This window comes from Trachypithecus francoisi, unplaced genomic scaffold, assembly GCF_009764315.1.
Source record: "Trachypithecus francoisi isolate TF-2019V2 unplaced genomic scaffold, Tfra_2.0 Lachesis_group13, whole genome shotgun sequence".
NCBI classification, from domain to species: Eukaryota; Metazoa; Chordata; class Mammalia; order Primates; family Cercopithecidae; genus Trachypithecus; species Trachypithecus francoisi.
Genome location: NW_022681458.1, coordinates 119,919,522 through 119,933,214, shown reverse-complemented (window position 1 = coordinate 119,933,214; position 13,693 = coordinate 119,919,522). Strand labels below are relative to the sequence as shown.

The following is a 13,693-nucleotide window of genomic DNA, read 5'->3' as shown; positions in this document are numbered from 1 at the left end:
TGGCTCGTGCACTCTGGAATCAGGGACCAGCTGGGCCTCAGACAAACCTCAAACACTGTAAACCCTGCCTCGCACAGGGCCTGGGGCGGGAACATCCCCGACGGAAGTACCTGCAGACTGTGGTCTCAGCCAGCCTGTCTCATTTTCCTCAGTGTGGCTGAACTGGGAAGGAGGCGAGAAAGGCCACTTCTACCATCCTGCTCCTCCCCACAAAGGGCCAGCACACCCTGGGCCAGGGTGCAGGGCAGGACTGCCTGCCTCATACTCTACCAGGTACGCGGCTGAAGCACTACCAGAGGTCTTTAGAAAAAGGAAGCAAGGCTGAGGTCAGACAGAGTAAGTCATCTCAAGAACTCAGATCACTAAAGTTATCTAAAGTAACATATACACTTTTAATTGATCTCAGATAAAAACTACTCAAGGAAGGTCAGTAATCGTTTTAGCCTCTAATTTGTTAGAGCCGTATGGTGAGCAGCCTTCAGTAGCTGGGCTAACTGGTTATTTTCCCGAATTCCCACCATCCACGGTATTAGAAAAAACAAGGCATTGTCTCAGTTTAGGAGAAATACATGGCCTAGTAACCAAATCCAGTCACTCATATCCCGTATTTTTTCTTTAGCTCTTCTACTTTGCTGATGTAAGCTTTCATGGCATCTTCCTTGGTAGTCCCTGTAAGGAATCGATAGGATTATTTGTCAGGGAGGCAGCATGGTAGGAAATAAGCAGCTTCCAGAGCCCCAGGCAGCTCTGCTGTAACTCTTCGAGGCTCAGTTTCTCACTTACAAAGTTGAGATTCTACTAAGTACATGTTGGAGGAGACGGTATCCATGGAACCTGGCCCGAAGTGAATGCTCTATAAGCCACTGGGCTCAGAAAGCCTGGTGGGGCTGGCCAAGACCTGTCGCCCATCTGCTGGACACCTGCATCCCCCACCTGTCCTGGGGGAATGGCCAGTGTGAGCCTCGGGGGAGAGGTGCCACCCTCCAGACAGGCAGGAAACTGTCACCGTGGTGACTTTACTGGTCCTGCTAACTCTTGTGGCTGCCATTGGCTTTGGCCTTTTCAGTGTCTCTGTGCTGGGCTCCTATCTCCCAGAGCTGTTAAGCTGGCAGTGAAAAAGCAACGTCAGGCACCTTCTTCTCCCCAGAGGGAGGCTATGAGGAAAGTTTCAGGAACTCTGAGCAAAAGTGGCTGCTTCTTGGAGGGGAATGAGGCAAATCTTTGTCTTCTTGCTGCAGTAGAAAGGACACTGAAGGTATCCCTCAGAGACAGTGACACCCAGTTTCCTGGATTCTGTGATGAAAGAGAGAGACCCTCTGGAACTCAGAGCTTGCTGTGAAGCACTGGAGAGTACCTGGGGGCTGAGGATGGTATGGAAATGTCCCATGAAAATGGCCAGGCAGACGGGCATTCCCATCCCAGTTACTTGCAGATCCTAGGAGTGTGTTTATTGTATTGTAACCCTTTCTGAATTCAAGGATTGCTCATATGCAGAAAGACAGAGGGCTTATTCAGAAACTAGCCAGCGGGAACGCCAATGCTGCCAGGAGTTTTGGTGCCAACTCTTGGGTCTTGCTGCTGCAGGTGGCACGTGATTAAGTACGAGCTTGGATACTTCTTGGCTGCTGGTGCTTAGCATATAATGGCTCCATTCAGTGAGCCTACGATGCCAGTGGCAGGCCATGTGTTAGCTAATTCCCTTCTTTTATGTACCCTTCTGGCTAGGAGGGAACTGGGGAGGGCCACTGGGGTTGGGGGTCACCGCCTGGCCTTGTAGGGGAGAGGGAGCTGCAGACAGGAAACCACCCCTTATTCTGAACACATCCGCAGCCCACGCCAACTACATCATTTCCCAAACTATTTTTCAGTGGCCTGATTCCCAGCCCCTCCTCTCTAAATGATACTCCTGCTCAGAGATGGCGCTTTTAGAAAAGGCATAAACAGTGTTAGGAAAAAAAGTAGGTGGCCCCGTTTCTTCCCATTCTGGCACAGGTCAGGCTGGTTTCCCACACGTGCCCCATTGACTTTGTGTCCTCCCCTCGTCCTCTACGCTGCGTAATGAAGACTCTTTCATTACTGGGTTTCACAAAGGAAGGAAATTGATTAGAACAAGTACCTTTCAGCTCATTCCAGGCATCCCACTTGGCCTTGCCCGTGAAGTCCAACATCCCGGGCCGTTCTTAAACAAGGAAAGAAAAGGCATTAGATCTGGTTCGAATTCTAATGGAGAATTTGATCAACTTTCTTGCCATAAATGCCATCTTCTATTACACCTGTTCCTTCTAGGCTCTGTCATGGGGTTAAATAGGTCTAGTAGAGTGGGTTCTGCCGTAAGAAAACCAGATATATGCCAATCCAAACTTAAAATCTAGAGCAAATAGGAAGAACACTATTCTTATTACAAGATAACCTTTTTCTTACAAGTGAAGTGACTCCAAAATTTCTCCTTTAAAAAAATTATACTTTAATTACAATTTTTTTTAAAACATCTATTCATATGGCTTAAAATTCAAAAGCGACAGAGGAAAATACTATAAAGTTTCTCTCCCACCCCTGCTCTTAGCTGCCCAATTTCTCTCCCTCATCAGGAATGATATCAAGTGTCCTTTCCTACGAACTGTTCATGTCCTATCCCCATTTTTCTACCAAATTGTTAGTCTATTTCTTGCTGATCTGTGGGCGTTTTCACCGAGGGTAAGGTTTCTTTAAGTTACATGATGACCTTATGCTTATAGACCTGTTATCATCTGCAGTTGGGAAACACACTCAGCATTCTCCCTGTTGTCCTATTTCACTAACATGCCCAGCCCCAAAGCCAAAGGGAACAGAGTCCGTAGCCTGGAGCACTGTGTCTGAGAAAATGTCCCTGAGCACTTTCAGGGAACTGTTCCCAGGGACAGCTGAAACAAACCGCCCTTGCGGTCATCATCAGGATCCTAGAATAGCACTCCTCGACAGCTCTCTCCAAGCGATGGAAATGGAAATGTACATGCATATTTGCAATGTCCAATTCAGGAGCCACTTGCCACACCAAGTACCTGAAATGACTACTGGGCATCTGAAATGTGGCTCCTGTGAACGGAGACTAAACCTGATTACCTGATTTTATTGAACTATTTTTAGTGTTTTTTTTTTTTTTTGAGACAGAGTCTCGTTCTGTTGACCAGGCTGGAGTGCAGTGGTGTATCCTTGGCTCACCACAACCTCCACCTCCCCAGGTTCAAGCGATTCTCCTGTCTCAGCCTCCCGATTATCTGGGACTACGGACACGTGCCACCATGCCCAGCTAATTTTTGTATTTTTAGTAGAGATGGGTTTCACTATGTTGGCCAGGTTAGTCTCAAACTCCTGAACTCGTGATCCACCCGCCTCGGCCTCCCAAAGTGCTGGGATTACAGGCATGAGTCACTGCGCCCAGCCTCAGTTAAAATTTATATAGTCATTTGTGGCTCCTGGCTATTGTACTAAACTCTTGTGTTTGGACTATCATGTTTTATAATCGTGTAATAGGGCTGTATGGTACAGCCCCAGAGAGAGCCAATGATACCTCTTTGATCAGTAAGTGAAAGATTCCCATGCCAGTCTATCTAGACTCATGCGAAAACCGGTATCTCTAGTACCGGCACAGGCCAGTCTCTGTGAAAACACTGTCAGAAAAGCATCTCAGCACCTCTGGCCTCCTCCACTTCACTTTTTCTTCTCCTCCCTGGAAGGACAGAGTTTACAAACTCACTGTAAAACCCATCTTCGCCACAAGACCTTCCTCAACTAAGTGCTCCATGTGAACCCCAGGGTTTGATTCGGTACTGCCTGTGATCTGTCATTCTGGGTGCCATTTCCTGCTTAGAGCTGGCTGGCGGCCAGCCCACATGCTCCATCTTCCACCCCAGCTACTGTGGAAATGGGAACCATGTTCACTTTCCTCCTCAACAGGGGCAGGGGAAACCTCCCTTCTGTGCTGCCATGACAACCCTGAGTCCTTGCACAGAATGCACTGTGCTGTTGCCTCAGTATCCACCCATGTTTCAGGGACTTAGGGACAGAATGAAACCTGCCCAAGGTAGGAAAGACGTTATTACAGAACACGACAGTCCAAAGTACAGCCTCAAAATCTGCACCAAGATTTTCGGACAGGGAAAAAGTTGTCATCAGAAAGGCACAGACTTGTTAGTGAAATGCTCTGACCTGGCCCTAGAAACCAGGTGCTTCTCTGCTCCTGACATCAGGCTTGGCCAGGCTGTCAAGTGCTCCAACTTTGATCCTGCCCATCTAGGGCAGAAGCTGAACGGCTCAACAATGATGCCACTGAGCTGAGAGCCTACAGCAAGTCTTTTCCAAGCTGCAGCCTTTGCTTCTTCCCTAGTAGAGAGGAGCTGCTGGTGATAACCAGTAAAGACCTTCTAAAGCCTGGATTTGAATTCTGCTACTACTGGAGACACTGAGAATCCGGAACACGGTCTTTTCCAACCCAGGAACCATCACCATACCCCAACTGAAGAGTAGGGCCTCAGGCAGTTTGAGTGAAGTTCCCAGGGACTTCTAGGCTGGGCTGCTGAGCCTGCTTTGATGAGAAGAGGCCCTCCCAACCCTCGCTCCGCATACCTGTATTTACGTCGCCCACGGTTGCTTGTTTGTAGCGGCCATAGATGAACAGCATCTCATCATCGGCTGGCTTGGTCTTAAGGTGCTTAACCTCCTCTGCAGCTTTCTCAAACTCAGCCTAAATGGAAGGGAGAGGAGAGGACTGAGGGCCTCTTCTGGGTGGGAGAGGGTAGGAGTCCTGCTGTGGCCTGAACAGAGCCCAGTTACAGGGATGGAGAGGTGGGAAAGGTGGCACCCTTCGGGCAATGCAGCCCCTGAAGTATGTCTGCCCCACCCTGCCCCAACAGGGCAGCTAGAAAGATTCAGCAACACAAGAAGGGGAAGCTCCTCCAGTTCACTCATTCAATCGAAAACCACGTATCCAGCGCTCTCACACACGCAGGCATCAGGTCTGGAAACACAGCAGTGAAGAGGGCAGGCCAAGCCTTTGCCCGCAGTGGGTGTCCACCCCGCGGGAGAAGTGGGAGAAGCAGTGCGGCCAACTGCCTGGCCACCACCGTGCCAGGCACTAGGGAGTGGCCGGGGTTTCAGCTAAGCCCTGGCCTGGGGACAGAGGCGGCACAATATGCTGGAAACAGCTGAAAGGGGACAGGGCATGAGTGCCCCGGTGTCAGCGCCGGAGCCCGTTGGTCCCCTCCCTTCCCCTGGGGCCCGGGCATTCAACACCGACCTCTGTCCCAGTGCCCGGATTGGCAGAGGCAGGCGGGAGGGGCCAGAGGTCGCCCCACATAGGTTGGTCGCCGATAAGGGTCTACACTGGAGGGAAGGGAGGGGCCCCTGGGTCACCTCTCCCCGGGCCGCGATTCTCCTCGTCCCGCACTCGGAGCACCCGGCCCCGTACTTCCCCTGACCTCCAAGCTCCCGTCCACGGCCTCCTCGCTTCCCCACTCCGCCGCGACGTTCTGCCCTGTGCTTCGGGATGGGGACTGAGTCTTCTCGCTCCTCCAATCCGTGCAACCCCTTCCCCCATCTTTCCATCAAGCACCCTTGACTCCCACTCCTCTCCCGCTACACAGCAAAGTCCACCCCATGGACAACTTTCCGGCAGTTGCGGGGTGGGCAGCAGAGTTAGAAATCCCCAAACGGAAAATCCCGCTCACAAGGCTCTGTCCAACGAATCAGCGCTGGGCATGGGTCCAGGAGGGACTGCGGGGCACGGAAGGAAACAGCCCGAGAGCTTCTGGCTGCCGGGTGAGCCACCAACAGGCCTCCAGCCCGCTGCACCTTCCCAGCCTGGCTGTGCACGCGCTGTACCTGAGACATCCTGGCCGCCTTGCAAGAACTCCAGGGAGACCGCGGAGGAGGAGAGGACCAGGAAATGATCGCTCAGGGTGCACTGGCAAGCGCTTTTAGAGGTGCGGTTCACTCGCCCCAACCCTGCTCGGGCGAGCACCGGAAAGCCAATCAGAAGCCAGTTCTGTGCTAGGGGCGTGCCCAGCCCCCGCCGCTGCGCCAGCCCCGCCCAAGCCCACGTGGGACTGCTTGCGCACGCGCCGGGAGTAGCCGAAGGGGACGCCGGGAGCAGGTGGGGATCACGGAAGTAGGGCGCTTAGTTTTGCAGACGGGAGTTGGTCGAGAGTTGGGTTCAGTCCTGGGCCGTTGTGGGGACGGCACGCGGGAGAAGGGGAGGGGACGGAGACCGAAGAGCGAAGGTCCTTAAGTTTCTTTTCTTTCCTTAAATCTCTTGCCCGGCCTGAAGAGGCCGGAAGTTGCTTCTCTGGACAAATAAACTCAGACCTGGGAATGGTGGGCGGGACCCGCTCTTCTTTTGGGGTCTAGAGAAGACCCCCGGAGATGGTACCTGGTGAGCTGCGTGATGGTGGAAAGCTGGACTGGTCTCCAGAAAGGCGAAGCCGAGGCCTCTTCCTCTGAACTTTTGGCAGGGGTTCTTTGACTTGCCTGTGGCCTTAGTGTCAGTCCTGTATGGCACATTGATGTCTGTGGTGCGTTTCTCCATCTGGTGCCTTAAAGGCAGGGACAGTGTCTTATTTGTCATGATTTAACAAACTTGGACGGGACCAGGTGTTCAGCAAATATTTAACAATAAGTTAAATATAGAGTTCTTTAGAGGCTTAGAGAGTTGGAAGTTGATAGTTTTAAATGGAGGAGGGGGAGTATTGAGGGAAGGTGACATTTGAGAAAGTTCCTCAAGGAGGGGAGGGAGGACTCCAAGCAGAGAACAAGTGTAAAGGCGTGGGCAAGGAACCAGAGGAAGAGTAGAAAGATGAGGCTGGAGAGTTTTGGAGGTGGCGGGCTGGCTAAGTGATGCAGAAGTTGGCCTTCATAGGGACTTTGACTGTCATGCTGAGTGAGATGAGAAATCGTAAAAGGGTTTGAAAAGAGGATAAGGAGACGGAGGGGAATGTCTTTGCGAGATTGTTACAGACTAATTTCCATGGGAACAGAAAGGAGCAGCACAGGTGTCTGGAAGTGTTTTAGGATTGATGTTTAAGAACCTAAAGGAAGACTTCTCTGGCATTGGTTACAAAGGAGCTGGGTGAAGAGAGGGAAATGATGGAAAATTCTCTGGAGATCGTTAAAAAAGCAAAATCCTTCCTCTCTAATTCATAATTTGTGGCAAGAGGGCTGGACTACAAATCTCTCTGCCCTGCCTACATCTTCACCCTCCCCGGGGAAGGTAGATACTTTCAGACCTAATTTGCTAACTTAATGTAGGTCAGGTTTTATGGACTGTTTGGGAAGAAATGAATATGCAATAGGGAACAAATCTAGGGTTTTCAGTCTGAGAATTTTGTTTGAGAAAGAAAAACGAAGCAAATTAACAAAAATCTTAAATATGGGGAAAGTACACTGAAGTGTAAGAAATGCAGGTTTCTTTGAAAATCACAGTTCAGAGCTGCTTTTTCCATTTGAGGCCTGGATTTGGTTTTGCTCTAGTTGGTGCTTACAGCTTCCTTGATGGAAACTCAGATTGCTTGTGTGGGCCAGATTTGCAGTCAAATACATCCCCTAGTCAGCAGGTTTTAAGTTAGGGTATTGTCGAGATTAGGTACTTTGATAATGCAGTTATCACTTCTCAAAGATCAGTTGCTTTGATTTAGTCTTTTAGTTTTTTGTTTTTATTTCTTTTTGTGTGTGATAGGGTCTCACTCTTTTACCCAGGCTGTAGTTCAGTGGCACAATCTCAGCTCTCTGCAGCCTTGAACTGCAGGCCTCAAGCGATCCTCCCACCTTAGCTTCCCGAGTAGCTGGAACTATGGGCACAACCACCATGCCTGGCTAATATTTTTATTTTTATATTCACAACTTGGCTGTTTGGTGCAAGGGGCCTAGTATTCAACCTATCTTGGCTTTTATCATGCCTTCCTCACTAAGCTTAATCATTTCTAACTTTTGATTTAAAATGAGAGACTAACAATGCTTCCTGTCACTTGAAAACTTAGAGGCCATTGCAATGTTATTAATTGGCCTAATTTCAATATTGTTGTGCATGTTTTGTTCGATTTATACCTAAATAGTTGTTTTTGAGTGATTGCAAATGTTGTTGTATTTTGTATTTGTATTCGTATTGTATATTGTATTCCATGTGTTCTTTGCTACTATTTGGAAATACAGTTTGTTTTGTGTGTTTATTTTGTATCCTGTGACTTTGCCAAATTCATTAATTCTAGATTTTTTTTTTTTTTTTGAGAATTCTTGGGATTTTCTGTGTAGATAATCATGTCATCTGCAAATATAGGGACAGTTTTATTTCTTCCTTTCTCAACACTCTGCCTTTTATTTCCTTTTCTTTTTTTTTTTTTTTTTTTTTTTTTTTTTGAGACGGAGTCTCGCTCTGTGGCCCAGGCTGGAGTGCAGTGGCCGGATCTCAGCTCACTGCAAGCTCCGCCCCCCGGGGTTTACGCCATTCTCCTGCCTCAGCCTCCCGAGTAGCTGGGACCACAGGCGCCCGCCACCTCGCCCGGCTAGTTTTTTGTATTTTTTAGTAGAGACGGGGTTTCACCGTATTAGCCAGGATGGTCTCGATCTCCTGACCTCGTGATCCACCCGTCTCGGCCTCCCAAAGTGCTGGGATTACAGGCGTGAGCCACCGCGCCCGGCCTGTTTCCTCTTCTTGCCTTGTTTCACTGGCTAAAACTTCCAGCAGCATGTTGAGTAAGAATGGTGAGAATGGCTGTCTTTCCTTGTTCCTGATCTTAGGGGGAAAGCATTTAGTCTTTCCTCGTGAAGTCTAATGTTAGCTCGTTTTGTTTTTTTTTTTTTGGTTTCTTTTTTGTAGTTGCTCTTTATCAAACTGAGATGTTCCCCTCTTTTCTTGTTTTTCTGAGAGTCCTTATTGTGAATGGATGTTGACTCTCCATTGATGTTTGTCAGGTGCCTTTTCTGTATCACTTGATGTGATCGTGTGATTTTTCTTCAGCTTATTAATTTGGTGGATTACATTGATTGATTTTCAAATATTAAACTAACCTTGCTTCTCTTGAAAAAACTATTTGGTCATGGTGTATAATTATTTTTATGTATTGCTAAATTGTATTTGCTAATGTCTTACTAAGGATTTTCATGTCTATATTCATAAGGGATATTGGTCTGTTGTTGTCTTTTTTTAGTAATGGCTTTGTCTGGCTTTATTATTGTAGAAAAACTAGCTTCATAAAATGAATTAGGAAATGTTCCTTCCTTTTCCGTTTTCTGAAAGAGTTTGTGTACAATTGATGTTAATTCTTCTTTAAATGTTTTGTAGAGTTCTCTAGTGAAACTCTCTAGGACTGGAGATTTCTTTTCTTTTCTCCTTCCTCCCTTCCTTCCTTCCTTTTTTCCAGGAACCCCATCAGGTTCTTATGGAGATTTCTTTCTTGGGAGTTCTTAAATTATGGATTTAATTTCCTTAATAGTTATAGGGCTATTCATATTGTTTATTTCATACTGGTGAGTGTTGGTAGTTTGAGTTTTTAAAGAAATTGGTCCATTTTGTCTGTGCTGTGAAATGTATGTATGTAATTAGTTCGTATTCCCTTATTATCCTTTTGATATGTGCAGAGCCTATAATGATATCCTCCGTTTCATGACCGATATTGGTTATTTGTGCCTTCTTTTTTTTTTCCTAGCTGGTCTTGCTCAAGATTTTTCAGTGTTTAAAAAATCTTTTCAAAGAACCAGCTCTTTTCTCATGGATTTTCTATTTTCTGTTTTCAATTTTATTGATTTCCGCTCATTATTATTTCTTTCCTTCTGCTTGCTTTGGGTTTGTTCTGCTCTTAATTTTCTAGGTTCTTGAGGTGGGAACTTAGATTATTGACTTGAGACTTTTTCTCATTTAATATATGCATTTAGTGCAGTACATTTTCCTCTTCACAGTGCTTTAACTGTGTCCAACTTTTATTCAGTTCAGTGTATTTTTAGTTTCTTTTTTTTTTGAGACAGAGTCTCGCTCTGTCACCCAGGCCGGAGAGCAGTGATCTCGGCTCACTGCAACCTCTGCCTCCTGGGTTCAAGCCATTCTCCTGTTTCAGCCTCCTGAGTAGCTGGGATTACAGTGCCTGCCACCAAGCCCAGCGGATTTTTGTATTTTTAGTAGAGATAGGGTTTCATCATGTTGGCTAGTCTGTCTCGAACTTCTGACCTGAAATCTGCCCACCTCAGCCTCCCAAAGTGCTGGGATTACAGGTGTGAGCCACCGAACCTGGCCTTAGTTTCCTTTGGGACTTCCTCTTTGGTCCAGGGCTTGTTTAGTAGTCTGTTCCTTAGTTTCCAAGTGTTTGAAGACTTTGCTGGTAGCTTTCTGTTTCTGATTTCCAATTTGATTCCACTATGGTCAGAGAACACACTGTTTAATTTCACTTCTTTAAACTCGTCATGGTTTTTTCCTGTGGTGCAGAATATGGATGTCTTGGCATCTATTTTGTGGATACTTGAAAAGAATGTGCATTTTGCAGTCATTAGCGGGGTGTTCCATAAATGTCCATTACATCCTGTTGGGTGGACAGTGGTGTACAGCAGCAGTCCTCAACCTTTTTGGCACCAGGGACCGGTTTCATGGAAGACAGTTTTTTCATGGATGGGGTGGTAGGGGGATGGTTTTGGGTTGAAACTGTCCCACCTCAAATCATCAGGCATTGGATTCTCACAAGGAACATGCAACGTAGATCCCTCATATGCTCAGTTCACAATAGGGTTCGCGCTCCTATGAGAATCTAATGCCACCACTGAGAGGAGGAGTTGATTCCATTCCTTCTCCCTTTAGGTCCCACAGGGGCAATCAGAGTAGCTCATTTGCTACTGCGTGTGCAGTGGATTTGTGTCACAGCTGTAAAACCCCAGGTTTAGGTAAATCAAATTCTTTATAAAGGGCTGCAGGCAAACCTGCCCAGCCTTACCCTGGAGTGAGATGTCTTCATTGTACTGGACAGTCTGGTGGGAGATACTGTCTCTGTCTTTCTAAGCTGTTAGCTATATACATATCCTTGAAAGATAGTTAAGAATGAAAGCAGCCAGCGCCTCTACTTCTAAGACACGCAAAAGTGTGGGAGACCCATGGAGAAATGTCTCCTAACACACAATACAGGGATTAACATTCTCACTGATGATTGCAAATCAAGAAAAATAGAATTTATACCCAGTATACCTTGTTTAAGAAAGCAAGTATATGAAATATTCTTTCCAAATGGTTAAGTCTCCAACCCTTGGGAAAACTCAACTGTCCAGAATGGTCTTGCATATCTTGAGCAGAGAAAACAAATTATGGTTTTGTACATTTGCTCCAGATTGAAGGTCATAATGGCAGGTCTGAGGAATTGTAGGTGTTGATTTGTCAGTGGGTGGTGTACTGTACATGTGAACAGTAATCAAGGATATATTTTTTTGGAACTGATAATGGTTCTTCCTCAGGGAAGGTCAGCTGCTAATGTCATTGTGTAGTAAAGCAGTTACAGCACGGAGAAGCATGTGCCAGTCAGCAGATTAGCTAAAATTCATCTTGTACCTAATGTGTTACCTAACCCCCTAGAGGTGGAAGATTTTATTTTTTTAACCTATCTAAAAAATAGTTGAGGTTGAAGACTTTGAAATCATTTATAAATGAATTGTTGAAAATATATTTCTCAAAAGTTCTGTCAGTGAAAGATGATTTAACCAACTCTTCTAGAATAATGGTGCTTTCATTTGTATTATGCGGCTAAACAAACAAACAAACAAAAAAATGCCAAGAACTTTTCAAATGTTATTTAACTCTCATATAGTCCTAGTTTATAAATGTAGGGTTTTTTTTTTTTGTTTGTTTGTTTTTATATTTTGAGATGGAGCCTCACACTGTCTCCCAGGCTAGAGTGCAGTGGCACGATCTTGACTCACTGCAGCCTCTGCCTCCTGGTTCAAGTGATTCCCATGCCTCAACCTCCCGAGTAACTGGGATTACAGCCACCACGCCCGGCTAATTTTTTTCTGTATTTTTAGTAGAGATGGGGTTTCACCATGTTGGCCAGGCTGGTCTTGAACTCCTGACCTCAAGTGATCCATCAGTGATCCGCCTGCCTCAGCCTCCCAAAGTGCTGGGATTACAAGCGTGAGCCACCATGCCCTGCCCCACATGTAGTTTATAAATGCTGAGTTTCATATTTAAAAAAATATGCTTTTGAAACAATGTAAAGCAGATTCTTTAATTGACACGTAATTGTACATATTTGGGCAGCACAGTTTGATGTTTCAATGCATATATATTTTGTAGAATGAGCAATTCAGGGTATTTAGTGTGACCATTGCCTCATGCATTTATCTTTTTGTGATGAGGATATTTAAAAATCTCGCTTCTAGCTATTTTGTAATGTACTGTTAACCATAGAATGCCAGAACTTATTCCTCCTATTTAATTTCAGCTGTGCCTTCAACCAGCCTCTCCCAATCCTTTTCTCACTCCTTCTCCAGTCTGTCCTAAAAAGAAAATTCCTGGGGCTGGGCATGGTAGCTCATGCCTGTAATCCCAACACTTTGGGAGGTTGAGGTGGGTGGATCGCCTGAGATCAGGAATTTGAGACTAGCCTGCTCAACATGGTGAAACCCCATCTCTACTAAAACTACAAAAATTAGCCGGGCATGGCAGCGTGTGCCCATAGTCCCAGCTACTCTGAAGGCTGAGCAGGAGAATCACTTGAACATGGGAGGCAGAGATTGCAGTGAGCTGAGATCGTGTCACTGCACTCCACCCTGAATGACAGAGCAAGACTCCAGCGAGACTCTCAAAAAGAAAAAGAAAATTATTGTTACCTTTTTTCTTTTTATTATAATGTCCAACTCTTGATATTTCATTGTTACTGAGATGTGTTTTTAGAAGACAATTTAGTTCTCCATCCAAGAGTTAAAATTATGCTTTTGAAATAGGCCAGAGTAGATTAAAATGCAATTAACATTTTGCTTTTAGTCATAGTACTAAGTGCGAATTAATTTTAATTTGTCATTCTTACAAACTTAAACTGAAGTTAATATAAAGTTATTAATTTGCCAAGGTTAAATTTTCTGTAAATGGTGAGCATTTATCATTCATCTACTAACAGTATGCTAGGTGTTCCGTCTTTTTAAGAGGGTAATAAAAATAATTTAGGCTCCCCAACATCACCCCGGCCTTAAACAACATTTTTTTTTTTTTTTTTATAAAATGACATATTTAAATGCTATTTAATTGCACTTAAGGATTATTTACTCCAAAATCATTAAGGGCAGTTTCAGAATCATTTGCATATTCAGTGATTTTCTTCTTAGCAATTTCCTGCTCTTTCTCCTTTTATACCTGCTCACCTTTGCCAATTCAGTTTCCTCACAAAAAGGAACAGTAACAACTGTGTTTCATATGTTCTTCTTATTGATTTATTTGTTTTAAAAGGAAGGTGATGGACTCTGCCCTGTGATACTGGTTCCTAAATCTTGAGGAGAATTAAGCATTTAGCATGATTACATATACATATGTACATATGTATATATATGTAATCACTCTAATATACTCTTTCTGTATATAACCTATCTGTCTATAATGAAAGAGCGAATCTGGTGTTAAAAGGAAAACTTTTGACAAATTCAATTTAGCAGCGTTTAAGTAAAGAATGCATGAATTAGGCAGCGTCTGAACTAGTAAAGGTTCAGA

At 45.4% G+C, this 13,693-nt stretch overlaps 2 protein-coding genes across 15 annotated transcripts in view; one reads left to right on the top strand and one right to left on the bottom strand.

Moving 5' to 3' along the window:
- Positions 1–368: 368 nt before the first annotated feature.
- DBI (diazepam binding inhibitor, acyl-CoA binding protein) lies at positions 369–5,996 on the bottom strand. Of its 5 annotated transcripts, none has more exons than XM_033231757.1 (4): positions 5,857–5,996; positions 4,603–4,720; positions 2,117–2,179; positions 369–669 (listed from the first exon to the last, which is right to left on the bottom strand). In XM_033231757.1, the coding sequence occupies exons 1-4, from the start codon at positions 5,863–5,865 to the stop codon at positions 596–598; spliced, it is 264 nt and encodes an 87-aa protein (XP_033087648.1). In that variant the 5' UTR covers positions 5,866–5,996; the 3' UTR covers positions 369–595. The 5 variants fall into 5 exon arrangements, with proteins under 5 accessions (XP_033087648.1, XP_033087646.1, XP_033087649.1 ...); XM_033231755.1 differs by lacking the exon at positions 5,857–5,996 and adding an exon at positions 5,454–5,831; XM_033231758.1 differs by lacking the exon at positions 5,857–5,996 and adding an exon at positions 5,389–5,580.
- Positions 5,997–6,004: 8 nt separating this feature from the next.
- CUNH2orf76 (chromosome unknown C2orf76 homolog) overlaps positions 6,005–13,693 on the top strand; it is a 100,207-nt gene continuing 92,518 nt past the window's right edge. For 9 of the 10 annotated variants that reach the window (XR_004441826.1, XM_033231745.1, XM_033231748.1 and 6 more), the window contains exon 1: positions 6,053–6,127. The gene's annotated coding sequence lies outside the window, so the exon portion shown is untranslated. Of the gene's footprint in view, positions 6,128–13,693 lie in introns of all 10 variants that reach the window. The other variant, XM_033231751.1, reaches the window with a different exon arrangement.

Excerpts from the sequence above, each read along its gene's own strand:
- DBI (XM_033231758.1), bottom strand. The coding sequence starts at position 5,580 with ATGGAAAGATGGGGGAAGGGGTTGCACGGATTGGAGGAGCGAGAAGAC. Across the intron at positions 2,180-4,602 it reads CGTGGGCGACGTAAATACAG|AACGGCCCGGGATGTTGGAC; the intron begins GTATGCGGAGCG and ends TCCTTGTTTAAG. Across the intron at positions 670-2,116 it reads TGCCTGGAATGAGCTGAAAG|GGACTACCAAGGAAGATGCC; the intron begins GTACTTGTTCTA and ends GATTCCTTACAG.